The sequence below is a fragment of the Vanessa atalanta genome, chromosome 17 (genome assembly GCF_905147765.1).
Source record: "Vanessa atalanta chromosome 17, ilVanAtal1.2, whole genome shotgun sequence".
NCBI lineage: Eukaryota > Metazoa > Arthropoda > Insecta > Lepidoptera > Nymphalidae > Vanessa > Vanessa atalanta.
This window is the reverse complement of record NC_061887.1, coordinates 2,408,771-2,428,079: the sequence shown is the minus strand read 5'-3', so window position 1 is coordinate 2,428,079 and position 19,309 is coordinate 2,408,771. Positions and strand designations below refer to the sequence as shown.

Genomic DNA, 19,309 nt, shown 5'->3' with positions numbered 1-19,309 from the left:
AGAATCTTCATTATGATTGGTTATTATATTTGTTTGCAAAGGTATTTTTGGTGCAATATGATTTAAAATTTCATATCGTTAAGTGCTTCTTTAAATGAAAACAGTCAGGGTATATCGATATTGGAAGAATGCCTACATGTTGAATGTATTGTGACAATATTAGATAACAGCGCAGTGCATCGAATGTGCGTCGCAATGCGTCGACTTCACGCGTCACTAGTTCCTGATTGCTTACTATTAAACCTAACGATACATCCTCACTTTCTTATATCGATAAATTAAAAATGGAACTCATGTTAAAACGGAAAATTATTATATCAAATTCTAGTCATAAAAGGGTAGGTTTTATGACAAACCTTGGATTAATTTCGCAATCTTTATTTTTTTATAACAAATATCTGACATTTTCCTAAGTGTACGCAAGCATTAATGATCGAATAGGACGCAGTAAATTCGCTTAAGCCAACTGTCAATTGCGATCTTGATAATGTAACTGATTGATATGAACTAGTCCTGTAAAGATATGGTATAAAGCATATCTTCACATAAAAGGGATGACACAAAAATTTACACGAGGCATCGTCGAGCATACGAGATTTAAAGAATTGGTATCCATTGTAATGGAACGTCTTTTTGACGCCTCTCTTTGGTCAATATTTTTCTATTATTGTGCTTTACCCACGATTAGTTACGATTATTTTTAAATAATGTAAGTATTTCATAACGAAGATAGTTAAAATAAAAGATCTGCAAAAGTAAAAAATATGTTTTGGCCAACACCTCGTCAGTTACTTCAAAATTCCTCCCTTCGCTCGACGCAAAACTCTTGCATTTCAGAATTTGTTGCTACACGGCACGATAAAACAACCGGTCCGTCATAATGTGAACGCGTTATTTAACAATAGACGGCCGCCCGTCAAACCGGCTGTATCATTATAATTGACAATAACAAATGATACGGATCTACATCACAAAACCGTCCTGTCTTCGGTGTGATGGATATTGGATGCTATTGTAACGTATATTTAAAGTTAATGAATCTTGTAGCAGATTTGAAGATTAATTTAATCGGTGTTCAAGGAATAATTATTATCAGAATTGATTTTAATACCCACTACCTCTATCACAATGAGGTATTCTCAGTACGAGAAAGGATAATCCATTATTTAGACGGTTGAATGTCTAAGAACCTGTATTAACGTGGCTTGGAAATTTATGAAGAAATATCACTAGCATGTCGTTCTAAGATCTGCTCAGGTCACAGTTAGTATGTAGATCACGAACTATGGTTTAACACAACTGTGGAAAACGAACCACGGCGCTTAAGTGGCGATAGCAACACGGCCATTCCGACACGATTCACTCTTCTACCCAAAAAGGCAAATCTTAAGAGGTGCTAAAAATGGAAATATGTAAATTCATTTTAATAATGCAATAAACGTATACAACATGAATGCATTCAAAGTAAATATATGTTTTGTTGTTATTTGGATCTGCACAAAATTATATGCAAAATTTGCGATTGTAAATCAAACTGTTTTTATAACATACCTTATTTTATGACTAAAACATATTCTAGGACTTTTCGATTGGTCAGTTTAAGAGCAAATTAAACGCTTTAATCAGTCAATTAGGTGCATGTTCAGTGTCAAAGAGTCTAACATCTTAATTCAGCTTCCTGCCGTCTGATTGGAGCTAATTGTGTTTCACCTCTACCCTCTTAGTCAATTATTGAAAGTTGACCTAAGGGTTGAACTTACTTCATAGTAATTTAGCATACTATTTTCTATTTGCTAGACGTTACGATGTCTATTTAGTTACGAACAGAAGTTCAGGTGACTGACACAGCACCGTATAATAAAATAATAAATCAAAGCGATGGTAATTAAGATAAAAATAAACGTAACTAAGGTAATAAACTTTAGTAAAAAATTGTTCCAACACGTCGGACTTGGAATTACAAGAACACTATCTGACTTAGCTGATGGAATACTTTTTTTGGACAAAAGAACTTAATAAGGACGTTACGATTATGATGCGTTATAAAATCTACAGTAATCTCACAAAGAGCAGAAGACAAAAGAATAAACAACAATTATATTACAAACCGTATTGTTCTATAAAAGAAAATAAATCTATTTTAAGTATTATCACAAATTTAACCCAAATTTTCAGCCAATTATAATTTTTGATAACGCAAAGTGACTACTAATGTTGCAATCATCAAATTTTTAAGTATTGCAACATTCGCCATTTTATTGTCGTTTCAGGACGGACTAAATAAATCATTTTGCAACGTTTTCTTTACAACAACCAATTCCAGCTAATGCAGCGGTCGAGTTATTTATAAATAATTTGCTTATTGTTCGCTCGTAATATAGCTATGTTTGTTCGAAGGTGGTTACGAAGAAATTCCGCTTTAACAGCTTACAATTCTAGTTTTTGCACCATCAAATCAACTCAATACGTAAAACATACAGGTTCACAAAATATGAGGAAATATAAATTGATTCAATATAGTTCAAATGAACAAGGTACTATAAATATGTAATTTATTTTGATACTGTGGTTAAATTAGAGGCCCATTGGTATAACGACTCTAAGTTTAAAGGTATTTATCATTACATGTATTTTCCGTTGCGCATGTTCTATAGACTTTTTAAGAACTACTTTTGGAAATGTCAAATCATAAAATAATAAGCTGACGTTCCAAGATTATTGTAAACCTATCGTTTTACATAATCGCAGCTTCTAATAATATGGCCCCGACGCAATAAAACAAAATTAACCAAAAGATTAAGTTGCTTGGATCCTTTAACAATAATAGTTTTTTCTACCTAAAAGCGATTTATTTAAACCTTAAGTGTTTTTTGCAAGACGATAATCATATTTTAGGATAATGTGCCAAATGTTTTATGTTTTCGTTAATCTCTCCTCGAGCTAACCATTTGCCTTTTATGACTAACACCAATATCTGTTCCTGTAACATTGTCAACACATTCTAGCTCGTACACTAAGTAATGTATGTAGGTCGCAGATTCTACATTGGTGTGTCAACTTCATACATAGTCGCATTAACACTTGTATACTTTTCCCACGACTAATTGAGTTATTACGTTCCCGCGTCATATCCGTTTATAAACAAGTCTTTAGACCTTAATTGACAGGTGGCACGATATTTTAATCTGTTTCTATTAAAATGTTTTGTATGCAAAAAAGTAGGAGCGAGGTATTAGTTGCCGATTATTAAAAAACTTTTAGCATACAAATCTAATATCCCATACAATACCACGTTGGAGCTTACGATTTCAACTCTTCAGAATCCTGTTCTCCTTCAACCATTCAATACAAGCATTCATAGCTCGTTCATTCAAAAATATTCCTTATTTCTATAGTATAGAGTACTCTTTTACCGCTCAATTAAGTTTGCTAACCGGCTCTAAAATGCGGAGGTGCTCACAACGTGTAGTACTTACGTGTCTTTGTAAATTTAACCAATTTCGGGAGACCTTCTACCTCCCGCTGATTGTATATTTCATTGGGTATATTAGGGGATTTTGAAGGTACAAAGAGGATCTTGTTTGAATGGTTTTCGGTACGAGGTCGGGCGACAGAAGCGCTCTTTTATCGGCACTATGAAACTCTGTTATTGGACAGAGCATCGTTCAAAGAACGTTTGAACGTTCGTCAGTCACTCAGTATATTTCTTTGTTGCAATGAATCGCGTCTGTATTGACAGATGGTAGTTTTTCACGGATGTAAGTAGAATGGCCGCTTGTTATTGTTGCAGACGTGATATATTTCAAGTTTAATTTACCAGTTTCATAGATAGTGATCGGCATGTCATGGTCCATAGCTATGCGTACAAATGTTCGTTGAATATTAATACAAAAGTACTTTGATCTGCCGGAGTTATGATGTTTTTAAAACTTAGCATTATAGCTTAGATTTGCATTAGGTAAAATTGTGCGAAAATAAAAGCATTATATTTCATTTTTCTAATAGTTTTATAATGGTAATCTCCTAAATTAAAATCAGTTTTGAATTGTCATAGAAAACATTATGGCCCGGTTTGGAGGCGCCATTAAAACTAAATTAGTGTAACGAAACCGAGCTATAAGGAATAGTTTTGTATTTGAATCGCAAGTTTTAAAAATATTGCATAATTTGTTATATATTTTTGCATTCATATAGTTTATCCTTTAATGTTGCATTTAAAGTATATTTAATCTAAATTACATATTACCCATTCAACTATTTGTTTGAGGCGTGATACGTATGCATTTTTTTATGAATTTAAGTTCTCGAAGAGTAAATAAGGGAATGTAATGGTAATTAGTCACCTTTGCATGTGATTTACGATGTTAGGTCCATTGTACCCACATTCCGTCCATCGGTAGAAATCATTATAAAATTATTACCGTACCGAAGCTAGTACGAATAAAAGTAGGCGTGTAATATTTGCGGCCATTGCAGATCGACCTTTAAAAATTGCGAACAACGCTAGCTGTTGTCGAAGATAGAATTGGACGCTATGGATTATAATTGAGACCTGTCAAATCGCCTTATTATGATATATGTTGTCAAATAATGAAGTTCAAGAAAGGTCATGGAACGATTTTTTTATTCGTATTTTACCAATGATTATTTATTATAGGTTATAATTTAAAAACGGAACGTCTTCTTAATAATATTAAAATTTGAAATAGATTCAGGCAATTAAAAAAAACATAAAATGGGCGTGACTTTGGTATCATTTATAAATAGTTCCTTTTTCAAAGAATATGTTTCTTCATATTGCTATTCGTAAAAAATAAAACAATAAAGATCTTAGTGATTTCGTTGCCTACTAAATATAAGGCTACGTGTCTTCAAAACACAACGTCTACACAGAATTTTCATTATAGTTCTGAATATAGGAACGAAAAAACCGTCAAATGTTTTAGTTCCCAAGAAACTTGTTACCGTCTTGAAATATCAAAGATCATCACGGAGGAGCATGAATCATGGCGGCTTAAGCTATAAAACGTTCGCCTGAACCTTCTGGGAACCGCGACTATCGCACGTGTGACGTGACATAGCTAAGATTTTATAAGAATTATGACTCTGTATAAATATCTTCCAAGTATTGAATTGTTTGATATGTTAATCGGACGTCACGAGATAAGCGCATGCCAGTATTAGTGCGATTACGTACAAAAGGCCAAGCAAATCCGTAAATTATACAGAACTTCTTCCGTAAACAGGGGCTTATTTTTAGAATAGTTAAGTTTTGTAATAATAGCTTGATTATAGAAAAAAAAAAACTCAACGCTTAACTGGAATATACTAAAAGTATTTAGACATATTACTATCGCTATAGAGAAAAATTCGGTGTACGTTGGTTTGTGATCCTTGTTTGTCTATACGATGTTTTTTTTTACTTATAAGATCAATTGGTCCTTAGCCATAGTAGTTCAGTTGATGGCGATATTGGCGACTTCCAGATAATTTTTTTGTCATCTGTTCTTTATGTTTTGGAATTCTCAAATATAAAATTGGTATACTTAATGCTACATTTTTAGACTCGTTACGTGTCTAATCTCTCATTGGGTAATAAAATTAACGTTGAAATCTTTATTTTCCTCGTACGAAATCCGGACGGGCAGCGAGTTAAGCCGTACTGATTAAATGTAATCAATTATGTTTATTATGAATTTGAAAACAGTTACATGCAATGTGTGTCTTTAGTTTTTATTTTAAGATAATTAATAATTATTATTCAAATCATGACCCGAGAATCTGGTCGACTGAACCAGTTTGGTGTAAATTCAATTACAAGAGTTCTATTATCAATGTTCAATTGCATGCGTTATCGACGAAGTTGTACCGGTTTTCAGATATAGATTCGAGCAGAAGATATGAAGTCATCAACACTGATTCGAAATATTAAGTCAGTGTCAGCTCGGACCGATAAATTTTGCATAACAAAGTGCGCCTCGTATACTTTTAAAAATACTTTTATATATCTTTCGGTACAAAACCTTCGTGTTCTTTTATTCATCATGAATGTTGTATTTCTCGTTTGTAGACTGTAACCAGTCTAATGGTGCCATAAGTTACATTTCAATATACACATTATATGCATCGAATGCTACATTTTTTTAAAAATAAAACACCGATTCCTCTGACCCAGTTTGACCTACAAATTACTTTGCCATTTCAAAGCACAAGCGGAACGTCAAGCCATTCTTGGCTTGTATATTTTAGCTTGGCTTTAATCAAGTGGGCGGGTTTGACTGATCGTGGATTATGAGTCAGTTGATACGAGTGTGGGAATAAACAGACAAATAAAATGATACATAACGTTCTATCTAAGTTAAGTAGAACATTATCCATACAGAAACGCTATCTCGAGTGTTGCCTCAAAGTTGGAAGAAAGCCAGGCTTACAACCAGAGAATACCACGTTCGGTCCATAACTTTTATCGCGTTAGGCGTATTCTTAAACCCGACTTTATGGGCAGCTTGGATCCAAATGTGGCGTACGCGACCGCCGCTCGACCCGAAACGACCACAAATGACCAGTAATCGCCATCTTGATGGCAGATAAGCACAAATGAATATGTAACGCGTCCTCCCACGCCCGCCACAATAAAAGCGGGCTCGGGTCTGACCCTATGGAAATAAAACAGGCAATTAATATTGTTTATTCGCGTCCGTTAGTCACTGCGGAGACATTAACAAACGACGTTTGCATGGCCTAATGTGGCGCGCCTCTCGCGAGCCTACGTGTACGGTGAGTGAAGGAATCCAGTTGTGTAATTCCCTATGCTTATAACGGAACATCCAGTTATGGTAATCATAGCCGAATTTCACGAACATGCGGTGTAGTTTCGAAAGTAGATTTAAATTATGCCAACGATTACTCCCGTTCGGAGGAAGTTGTCGCATTCGCGAGTAACGACTCGCAGACCAGTCGAGACTCGAAGCGATTTAATGAATTCCGATTAATTACTGCTGTGATTTCCTACCGACCGATGTATCGGAACGTTATCGGACCGCACCGACGAGTTTAGCGGGTACCATTTAAATGTGACCGATCGCGCCATCGATTCATCGGCCGTCCGACCGGCTCCCATCTCGTCGGACAGAAGGATTCGCCTCCGAAGCCCTAATCTCACCCGACGCATGAATAATTCCCGCGAGGAGCAGCTATCGATCGCACACGTCGAGGTTTTTATTTATACGGCGCGGGTGGGCGAGGCACGTATTAGTAAACAGGCGCAGGCGCGATCAGCGGACACTCACCGACTTGTAGGACGTTCTCCACGCAGCCGGCTTCCAGCAGCTTGAGGCCGCGGCAGAAGGCGATGTTGCGGTGGTCGTCTGGCGGCGCGCGCGCCAGCGACGAATACATGCAAATGTCGCGCTCATCTCTCGGAAAGGACCAATAGACGACGCGCCGTTGCACCGGTTCCGGGATGCGTTCGTAGCGTTCTTCGATGCGTTGGAACGGGATCGCGGCGGCGACTATCTTGGCCGTAATGTCAAGTAGGGTCGGCGGGGCGCGCGGCCGGCAGCACGCGCGCGGCGCACACGTCGTCATGGCGCTCGCTCGGCCGCTCGGCGCGGACTGACGTGCTCTCCGCTACCCCTCCCCCGCTCCGAACACTCGCTGGGGAGAGCCCCCCGCGGGGATGTGCGCCCTAAATCGACACACTACGATAAATTATTCATTTGGCAGGCATAATGTGCGATATATTATTAAAAGTTGGCATTTTTGTTTTGTTCTACTGCGCTGAAACTACATTCGATTTTCGATGAGAGAATATCATTTGTGTACAGACTCCTTTGGTAATGGTTATCGTTACGTATATTAAAATTTATCTCAACTGATCTGATAAAATAACGTTGTAATTTTGTTGCTTGAATTTATAATAAAATTTAATATCTTATTTTATTTAACAATGTTAGGGATTCTAAAACGTAATATACATATGTATAATTTTACTCGTTTCGTATAAAAATATGTAAAATAACTTTCAAGTAACAATGCAAAACTGTCATAAAAAATAATGACCCAAGAATCAGCATCCTTATCCATTCGGGTCTCGCCTCCTCACATTACACAAACGAAGGGGAAAGGCGGGTGGGGGTTACATTAACAGCTGATGGCGGTGAGAGGCGAGGCGAGGGGAGAGGTGGGTCGCGACGTCAGGTGTCCGACTGCGCTCAGCTGAGATTCGTTGATTCAGCGCTGCAGCCGCTGACTTGTATCGCACGTACAATGACCTTTATTTGTTTATAATTTTTTTTGAGCGAATACTATTAATACCGTCCGTTTATTTGTGTAGCAGGTATTGTGTATTTGTATACTGGACCCAGGTAAGTAATTGAATACAATTGTGTGGTATTTAAAAAGTATTAGTTCGTTTTGAAATATGCAGGTACAAGTACAGTACAGGATATTATATTATTGCAATAGTTTGAATAAATTTATATAAAATTTAAAAATAATAATATGCGATTATTAATAAAATAAATATGTATAATATTCACATACATAGATCAGTTACATATAATGTCATATTATTACATATTTCAATAATATCGAGTAAGAATATCTAAGCAAAAAAATTTAATATTTTATAAGTAAATATTAAAAAATTTGCTCCGTAAAGCATTTAAGTCGTTTCAAATACCATTACTAAACTTAATAAAATTATCAGTAAAAAATTTGTTAACCCATTGTGATACGTCATAAAAAGGAAATTAAAGAAATAATGAAAGTAAACGTGTTTCAAACGTTCAGCGCTGCAGCGCTTTATTCCTCTCGTATCTATGTCTCGGGCGAAATCCCGTCAGTTATACCTACATATAGCTATTTATACAACTGTTTGTACATAATAATAATACAAATTACGTGTCAGTCAGCTGATCGGTGTTGTGAACTGAGTTTAGAGTTCCTTGTCCTAATTATAAAAACGGCTTAAGAAAAAATGTTTAGACATACATTACACGTACATACCTACATAATATTAATATATATCAAGTTATTTATTGATCTACCTGATATTTCATTTTATAAAATTCAAATTTAAGCAAGACGAATTTTCATTTTATTTGATACCATTTCAAATAAAATAAAAAAAAAGATGTTTTTGTAATTATTAATTTATAAATATTTATAAATTTGCGACTGCCTCATTTATCGTGGATATCTTATGTGTACAGCTTATATCTGGAGGGTTTATATTCAAATGCCGAGTCAACACAAAAAGTCGTTTCGAAAACCACGTAAAGCCGTTGGCCCTGCGCCTGATCTCCGGTCGTGTTGGATTGCAGTCCGATCTGATTATGAGAGATTGCACCCACATAGCGCACACATTTGTGCATTATATTTCTAAGAGAAGGGCCAGGGTTAAAGATTACGCGACGAGGCTGAAATTCGGATAGGACAGCATTAATATTAGGGTAAGTGTGCCATAATACCTTAAAAGTGACATAGTTAGTCTGCCATACTTTTCAATGCCAATGTATTATTCAGATATATCTCATCTTACTTATATTGTAAACTAGCAAGGCTATCCCTAAGAGATAGACATTTACCATCGCGGACTATTTTGGAGACTTTTTAAGGTGTACAATACTGTAGTACATTATTTTGATCTATCTCGTAGGGCTCAGCCAGCGTTTGCAATGTAAGCGCAAAATAATGTGTTTATTTATGACATCACTGTAGAAACCTCTAAATTAATCAGTATTTCTCTACTGTATTGTGCAGGTATTATAAATATAAAACGTCCTCTTGATTCAATCTATCTATTCACCGCATTAAAATCCGTTGTGTAATTTTAAAGATCCAAGCATACGCAGGGACAGACATCTGTAAGCGACTTTGTTTTATATGTAATGATGCGAAAGTTTGAATGGATGAATGTTTGTTACTCAGTAACGACAAGACGGCTGAACGGAATTGAATGAAATTGGCACAGAAATGGATTATAGATTGGAAAAGCATATGGGTAACTTTTAATCCCGGAATAATCTAACACCTGGAACCCCCTCCCCCCTCCCACACACGGCCAGAATTTGTTTTTTAAGAGCATTAATTGCAGTATATTTTATTCTTGCTTTAGTTTTATCTGAGCGTATTTATTAAAAGCAGATATACATGTGTCATAGATAATAAATGGCAACCCAAGCGCTGTTAACCCATTGTTTGAATTACACTGGCAACTAGTTCACCTTCAACCAGAACGTAACTACATGAAGTATGCCTGTTGGCAACAACAGAACCGGTAAATGTTCGAAAATCGAAATTCGTATTGAATTTTATCCAAAGTATAGAGCGACGTATATTATATACTGTGTATTTTTATTTTTGACACAGATAAATTATAACTGTTACCTAATTAAATATACATTGCTTAGGTGAAATAAATCCTAACTCTATGAAACAATCAAGACAAAGACTTAGCTCAGTAATTTTTTCCAATGATCCAATATAAATAAAAAATATATATAAATACAGCAGAATCTGATCTGCAACTGATCGTATCGTTAAAGTATTTCTCGAATCTTGAGTGATCAATATAACATAAACATAAGCAGCCCGTAAATGTCCCACTGCTGGGATAAAGGCCTCCTCTCCCTTTGAGAAGGTTTGGAGCATATTCCACCACGCTGCTCCAATGCGGGTTGGCGGAATACACATGTGGCTGAATTTAGTTGAAATTAGACACATGCAGGTTTCCTTACGATGTTTTCCTTCACCGCCGAGCACGAGATGAATTATAAACACAAATTAAGCACATGAAATTTCAGTGGTGCCTGCCTGGGTTTAAGCCCGAAATCATCGGTTAAGATGCACGCGTTCTAACCACTGGGCCATCTCGGCTCTATGTCTTACTTCAATCAATTTGTTATCTGCGATGAAGGAAAGTAACTCAAACTTACACGTCTCTGAAAATCACAAAGAAAGACTGAGATTTTACTTGGTAGGCATAAAATAAGGAAGGTAAGCTGGTCCTAGTGTGCCTTGAAGTAAAGACTGATTTTGACTTCCGTTTATGTACAAGTGTTTATTGGCGTACGGTAAACCCGTGTTTTTTATAGTTCATCTCGTACTCGTTAGTGAAGGAAAACACACCGAGGAAACCTGCTTGAGGTAGATTAGAATCAGCCACATGTGCAATAGCCCGTATTGGAGCTGAATGGTCTTATAAGTTCCAAAGCTTTTTCAAAAAATCAGAGGGCTTAAGTCCAACAGTGGGCCATTTACAGTGATATGAGCTAGAGACATAAGATACCAAGGGTATCGACATGGCAACAGACATCTCTAAAAGTGTGGAAGTCGAATTAACTAACTTATGAGTCTGTAGATCGCGAGGTTCTGAGTTCAGGCCCCGAGAACATAATATTATTTTGTTTTTACTATAAAGTAACTCGCAGTATTGAAGTTTGGAAGGTCGAGTCAGATTTTTAGAATATAGCCTGAGTCTGCGCAGACACTTGTACTAAAATATGTCCAAAACAGTTTCGTTTGAAATTGGCTGACGTGGTCAAAATCTATCATTAGCATTTTTTTTAAGCATTAGCAGCCCGTAAATGTCCCACTGCTGGGATAAAGGCCTCCTCTCCCTTTGAGGAGAAGGTTTGGAGCATATTCCACCATGTTGCTCCAATGCGGGTTGGCGGAATACACATGTGGCAGAATTTCGTTGAAATTAGACACAAGCAAATTTCCTCACGATGTTTTCCTTCACCGCCGAGCACGAGATGAATTATAAAAACAAATTAAGCACATGAAATTTCAGTGGTGCCTGCCTGGGTTTGAACCCGAAATCATCGGTTAAGATGCACGCGTTCTAGCCACTGGGCCTAAAAAATTATCTTAAAATCTATCAGTACATCTTTACAGTATAGTATTATTATAGTATACAGTTAATTAAAATCCTGACTACATTTTTTTTTTTATTTCACTCGCAGTTTCGCGTGCGTTTTAAGGATTAGTTGTCAGGTGTTGGACGTTAAAAAATAGTTCTATTCTTAATTAGTAATCCTTTCTTGCGGTTCAAACTTGCTTCATACCAAATTTCATCAATGTTTCGCCGTGAAAGAGGAACAGTCAGACAGACATAGTTGCTTTAGTATTTATAAAAAAAAAAGCGTAACCGGTGGGTCTTAAGGGATGAAATTTTGCACAGGGATTTCTTATAGAAAAGTTGAAGCAAGCGAACTAGTGTAGGTGAGCACTAAGAATTATTTTTTCAAAATTAATCTTCTAAGGGCTTTAATAGGGGATGGACGTTTGTATGGATGTTCAGAAATTTATAAAATAAAATATGTTAATTAAATATACAGGTTGAAACTTTAATATAAAAACATATGAAACATTATTTCAAGCTGTGTTTTAATTTCTAAAATTTTAAGCTATTTTAAAAAACCGCTCAGTTCTAGTTGCTTCGCTATTGTTAAGCGCAATTGTTGCAATCTAGCATTAAAAGATGGCGCCAATTAATTAATGTGAGTTCCTTAATCACACAGTCAAGACCGGTACAGAGTGTACATCTACGTTCGGAACTATATTTATGTAGTTAACAGCTGTTTGTGAAGATCGAATGAGAACTATTAAACTTATGCCCAATAGTGTTTCATTCAAAATTTTATTAACTACTAATTGTCGCCCATGGTTTCGCTTACGTTTTAGAAGTCTGTCTAAAAGTTTTGGTATAGAAAAGTAGGCAATCCTTGAGGTACAAGATGGTTCATATCAAAGTTCAAATTCGGTTCATTCGTTTGGGCGTGATAGAGTAACAGACAGACAGTTAGAGTTACTTTCCCAATTATAATGTTAGTATAGATATTGGTCGTAAATGAAATGTGAGCTTCTTTTTTATTTAACAGGTTTACACAGACAGAGTGCAGTGTCCGAGGTTAAATCGAAGGTAGGTCACTTCAAGATAATAAAAAACCGAATACTTAGGAAATTCGATTGATTTTTAATACCGTTTCGAGTTTAATAGGTTACTCGGCTACAACAAAATAATAATAATACTTTTACATTTAAAACATTATAAATATTCGTAATATTCCTCGGACATTATATTAGTCTTTAAATGAAAATATTTGGTCATCGATTGACGTAGATCGCCACGACCCATAACTTTCATACTGCGGTTAGTTCGTTTTGACATTTCAAACTAGTTTTGCACGTAAATTTTACTTTATTGACCTTCGCAATTTGTGAAGGGTGATCTAACATGTTTCTAATTAGATAACCAATATAACTATCGTCTGTACCGATCACAAGAAGAGCGAAACAATGGAAACAACTTTGACATTGAAATCACGCGATTTCATTGGTCGATACCAAAAGCCGGATGTACCATATGGCTTTTTGGGATTCAGCCCAGGGCCCCGTGGATTCAAGGGGGCCCCAGCAAAGTCAAGTCAAAGTCAAAAATAAACGATAATGCGAATCTTTATTAAATTAAACATATATGTTGATAGTATGGTTTGCAGCCCTGCGAGTCCTGCAATTAATCAAACCGATTTAATTAATTTAATTGAAGTCTATGTTCAGATATGTCTTAGATGGGCCTCTAAGTAGTGTTAGCCCAGGGCCCCCTAAACTTGCGGTATATGTCAGTCACGTGGTGTATCCTGGGCATCGGCGCCGGCTTAAGCTTGCTCATCGGCCACGGTTAAGACTGGCGGGAGGGATGCCGCGGGGCTGCTCCTGGTACGTCCCTGACCTGCGTCAGGTCGGACCAAGTGAGTAGGAGGGCTCGCTACTCGAGCCTCCCAGGTGTTTTACACCGGCGGTCAACGGCGGAGCCTACCATCTTATCCGCCGCAGGGCATTAGCGTGCCCTGGCACGGGGCATTAGATCCCGGTTGAGTCCCACATACCTGTCCCGGTCCCTCGACCAAGTGGCATGCGTAAATGCATTTCCTCCTCGTTAAACAAAAAAAGGGCCCCCTAAACTTACGGTCCGGCCCTTTTGATACCTCGAATAGTCTGTGATTGTCAGTATGGCTAAATATGGTGGTTATGACCGATATTAGCTACGGCGCTCAATTTCAAGGGAGACGAGCAAACTACGCAGGACATATTATAGTGTACAAGTGTGTGCACAGAGACAGTTGCACTCTCTATACCCTCTCTCACAATCCAATGGGACGGGATTCCGACACGTTTAGAAAGAGTTATACGCAGGACCAACGGCTTTAGGTGTTTTCCGAGGCACGGAAGTGTACGCACTTCCAATTTCCAAACTCCGGACTGTTACTGACTTTTTTTTTGTTTATGCGATCTTCGGAAGGCCGCACATATAAGGATATCTAGCCAATACTCTAAGGAGGCAGAAAAAAATTAATATGGTTATAAGTAGTGAAGTGGCACAGTACGTTGTTATGCTATGTGTGTGTACATGTACAGCTGTAAATTTCCCACTGCTGGGCTAAGGCCTCCTTTCCATTTGAGGAGAAGGTTAGGAGCATATTCCACGCTGCTCCAATGCGTCAATTCACATGTGGCAGAATTTCGTTGATGTTTCACCGCCGAGCGCGAGATGAATTATAAACACAAATTAAGCACATCAAATTCAGTGGTGCTTGCCTGGGTTTTAACTCGGCTATGATGTACGTGGCTCTTATTATGGGCTATCGGCTATTATACTATGACCAAACATATATTAATTGGGAACTGTCTGTAGTATAAAGCAGAGCTTCAAGCAAATCGAATGTAACATGTAAATCTTAGGTTTGTTTATCTTTATTCCTTCTTTGATTGGATTATTTCGGATGAAGCAATACTTTGTAATTTTTTTTTATTACTCATTTTATGAATTACTTATATATTTAAAAATAACATCCACATACACACGTGTTGACGTGCTGTCCGTACCGTTGTTATATCAAATTATGTTGTTAAAAATAGATTAATTAAAACTTTGAAACTGTAGCTATGTATATATTTTTCTTGTACTTTCTACAAAGACAATAATCTGTAACAAAACGATTCTAAAGTGCTTACAAGAACATAAGTAGTGTCATAAAGAATATTTTAATTTTGATTTTGAGAATGATTATAATTTTAATTATGAATTATTTTCGATTCGCTATCTATAGCATGGTAATCTATAAATCTTTTTATTCTACACAGTTCTAATACTGCGAGACTTTCATGCGTTTGCATCATATTGACACTGACAAAACTGACACGTAGAACCATAATGGACGTCACAGAAATAGCACATGTCTTACAATGTCTTGTCTATGGTAATTATTAAATACTCCATTTACTTGTATGTTATCCATAAAAATACTCGAAACGATATTAGCATTGAATGGAATTTAGTATTTTTCGCCTTAAAATGTTATCAAGTATATTTCGTATGACCGCGCCTTACACATTACCATAGCAATTTCTAGAAGTAAACTTGTACTACATTTACATAGGAATGTGGTCAAAACCAACACTTAACGTTTGTCGGAAATTTGTTTTGTTAAGCTAATTTTATAGGTACGTGAAAAATTTGTCAACGAATTATTTAGCGTTAACGTACATAACGAATGCGCTCGGTGGTGCATTGTGCAAGTCTAGTTAGGTACCACCCACTTCTCATTAATTCTTCCGCCAAACAGCAAAAGTTAGTACTATTGTGTTCGGTTGTAGGGTAAGTGTGCCATTATAAATACAGGCACATTGGACGTAACATCTTAGTTCCCGAGGTTGGTGGTGCATTGACAACTTACTATCAGTTAGCCGATTTGCCAAATTAAATAAAAAAAAAAAGGTATATAGCGACGAAAAAAATATTAATATTACGGTAGATACTTATATAGACGTACAGTTATAATTCGATCATGAATTCAACACAAGTACGATCAGACATGGCGCCGAAGTTCGTTCAAAACAAATATTTACAATTGATATTTATTTCCTCGATTTTTCGAATCCTACGTATTCGATTCTAATCGCTCAGTTCGTGGAATTAATGCGTATCTGTGATTGCGCCATGATTCATTCACAGCCTGTAAAGGGTGGGGAAAGGGGGACTTTTTGAAACTGAATGTAGCTATACAGTCTAGACTAGGATGTAATTTTTAATAAGTTAAAATACTTCAAAAATCAATTCAAGTTAAGACAAACCCTTATTAATAGACAGAATTAAACATAAAAGTCGTCGAAATTGTTGTTTTTTTTTTTTGTATAAAAAAACGATATATTCTTTGAAAAAAAGAAATATCAAAGTGTCTAAATTCGTGCTTTTTTTCAATTCACTTTATAATAAGATTAAGGCATAACATTTAAGGTACATTACAGGTACATTCAAATTATACAAACCCCTTAATTTGTCATATCGATAAAAAACAACAGTCACAAAGCATCACGTACTAAACTAAATAAGCAGATCTAATTTCAGAGACCAGGTGTCCTTCAGTTATTCATCCGCCTGAGTCTGGAATAATGTTGACCCAGACGACGTAATTTAAGACTGGTTTCAGCACGGCTTACCTATTCCTGTTGCTCATTTCAAATTTAGTGACTGTTTATCGATAAGGTTTAACATAATACTAAGTTACCTATAGAAAGTATTATATTTTAACATAAATTTTAATGGTTTTCTTTTGTTTAAAAATAAGGATTTTAATTTTTTTTTGCAAATGATTCTAAAACGGTTGAAATGTTTATTTATACAGAGATTGTCCCGTGTAAACTTGAAATGATAATTCCACCCTTTAGGGTCGTCTGTATCGATATCGATTTTAATGATCGATTGAATAATATGAATTTTCAAAACTACCTCTAATTCCAGTACTAAAATATCACCTACAAAACTTTACCCACATTTGATATACATATACATATATAAGTATATAGAACAAGTCAATAAATTATTTACCACTAACATTTACAAATTATTTTAATAAAATGGGACTTCAATAATGCTCTACATGTTCAAAAGCTGCATGCTGCATGCTAATTTGCCAAAGCAAGACAAGGCACTGTATAGATATGAACACCGACTTTAAAAGTAACTGATTAGTATTCGAAATATTTAAATAACAGTATTAATAAATAAGTTATATTAAGTAACTGTATAATTTGTCTTTATAAACTTAGAAAAGAATATTTATAAGTTTTTAGTTTAAACAAAGATGGCGAATTTTAAATGTTGTTTCTTTTTAAGTTATTCTATTAATTCCAATTATAATTATGTCATAGATAACCTTATTTTATTTTTTAACATAAAAATCTTAGACAGATAAGTTCTTAATGTGTAGTTCTTATCATAGTATGATTTAATCAGGACTATCAAATGAAAATCTAAAGCAAATCTCACTATAAGAGAATATTATACTCCTATTAAATCTCTCGGCGCCATTTTTCCAATCGCAAACCGCGAATCGATATCGTGTTCCGAATTTAAACTGTATGTCCCCGCCATTTTTGTCGGATCTAATGAACTATTAAACTGCAATTTGCCTGCGCGACGGCTGCTAGATGGCGTTGTGCGCACGTATTGATCGCAGAGTGGGGGCCAACTTCTCAAGTTCTGCCAAGTCACGGAACGTATTGCCTGCTATTGTGGCAAAAAATGACGGGGGTCGAAGTGGGCTGCGGGCCCGGCTTTTGAGTTGGACTCCCATTCGCCAACTTTTAGTGCTGCATCGACGATTACTGTACGTTGTATTAATTTTTTATTTAAGCCGTGCGATCGTATCGTATGATTAAACGAGCGATCGATATGTGCATGTCACATGTGAATTAATGATTGATTGATGCTTTTAGTGTCACTTCTAGGTATATTGTAAGTGAACAGTTACCATATAACGGTCTTGACTAACGTTATTTATGAAATCTTTTAAGTGCTACAAAAAGTTATATAAATGAAAGTAAGGTACATTTATGTTGTAGATATTCAAAATGAACTATATCCGAATCAATAATGAATTAATGTATTGTTAAACAAATAATATTTGTTATATATTTAGTAAATTGATCTTGTTGAATAATAAGAGTTCTATAATTGAGTAATTAGTCATTTTAATCGACTGGACCAGTAACGCCATCTAGTGATGACCTTATAAACCATAAAATTTATTTCGCAGCGTTTGATGGTTGCGTTCGTAAGTCGGTTATAGTTAATTCATTTAAAAAATGTCTCAAAAACTATATAGCATATAAATAAAACCCAGTTCCTCAAAATACTATAAAACTGTGTTGGTATTGACTAAATATATGAATATTATAAGGTCGTCTTTAATATATGTACTATGTTTGAATCTTATTAGATTATTTTGGAATAACGCGGTGTTTTTACTCATTGCAGGTGATTCGGCTTAGTCTCTACTCTCTATTCCCTACCAAGTATTTCAGTTGACATCGACAATCCCCTGTGCATCATTTTATTTAGGCAGATGGAGCGCACAAAATATTAAAGTGAAGCAAAATAATCGAATACAAATTCACAAGCGAATGAAAATTTTCGGTCATGCGAAACAACACGTCGTTTGGTTATTATGTACGTTAATAACTATTAATTAAAGTGACTTTTGACGTTGATGTTGTCATTGTAGGTCAGTTTATGAATGAATTATTTAGGGGACGATTTTCATGTATTTGGGCCATATGCATTTGAATTGTACTCCAATTCAATAGTACATTCCAATTTCCAACCTCAAGAGGACAAAGCCAAATAAATAAACAACATTTGACAGCGAATTGACGCGATATCATTGGTCGAGAACTTAAATAATGTATGATAGTATCGATTTGCGAAAAAATTGCGTTTTGAACGTCGACGAAACTTATTTGTGTACTGTTGGAATAGGCTATACTTAAATGATTGTTTGGTCGAAATTAGCTGTGAATATACTATTGGGATTTTGATGGTGGCTGGTGATGTTTATTAAAGAAAAACATATTTGTTGGTGACTTATAAGTTATTCTCGAACGAAAGGTTTATTAGTTATTACGAAACAGACTAGCGGTAGCAACGTAAGGTGCTAATATTTGGGGCTATTACGGTAAGGGAAAGCAACTGTTCTATCAAATATATTTGTTGCGGATTTGTTGCGGATGCGGAGTCCCAATGGTCCACATTCAGAAGACTTCAATGATGGGTGTGGGATCTCTTTTAATAAAAGGTACGGGAGAAGTGTACTGCCAGTTACATGATTTTGACTAAGGTCACAGTCAGGCGCTATATTTTGTCAATAGCACAGCACAAAATACCTATCACACCAAAAGGACAGAAAAGTTACTTTTGCTGTAATTGTTTATTAAGAAGTACGTTTGCGTGTGTGCATTC

General features: G+C 35.8%; 1 protein-coding gene across 1 annotated transcript in view; it reads right to left on the bottom strand.

Moving 5' to 3' along the window:
* The window catches only part of LOC125070362 (zinc finger SWIM domain-containing protein 4-like), a 62,884-nt gene extending 55,274 nt beyond the window's left edge, over positions 1 to 7,610 (bottom strand). The window contains exon 1 of the mRNA XM_047680200.1: positions 7,290 to 7,610. Coding sequence (XP_047536156.1) covers positions 7,290 to 7,587 — 298 coding nt within the window. The 5' untranslated portion in view covers positions 7,588 to 7,610. The remainder of the gene's footprint in view (positions 1 to 7,289) is intronic.
* Positions 7,611 to 19,309: the final 11,699 nt, after the last annotated feature.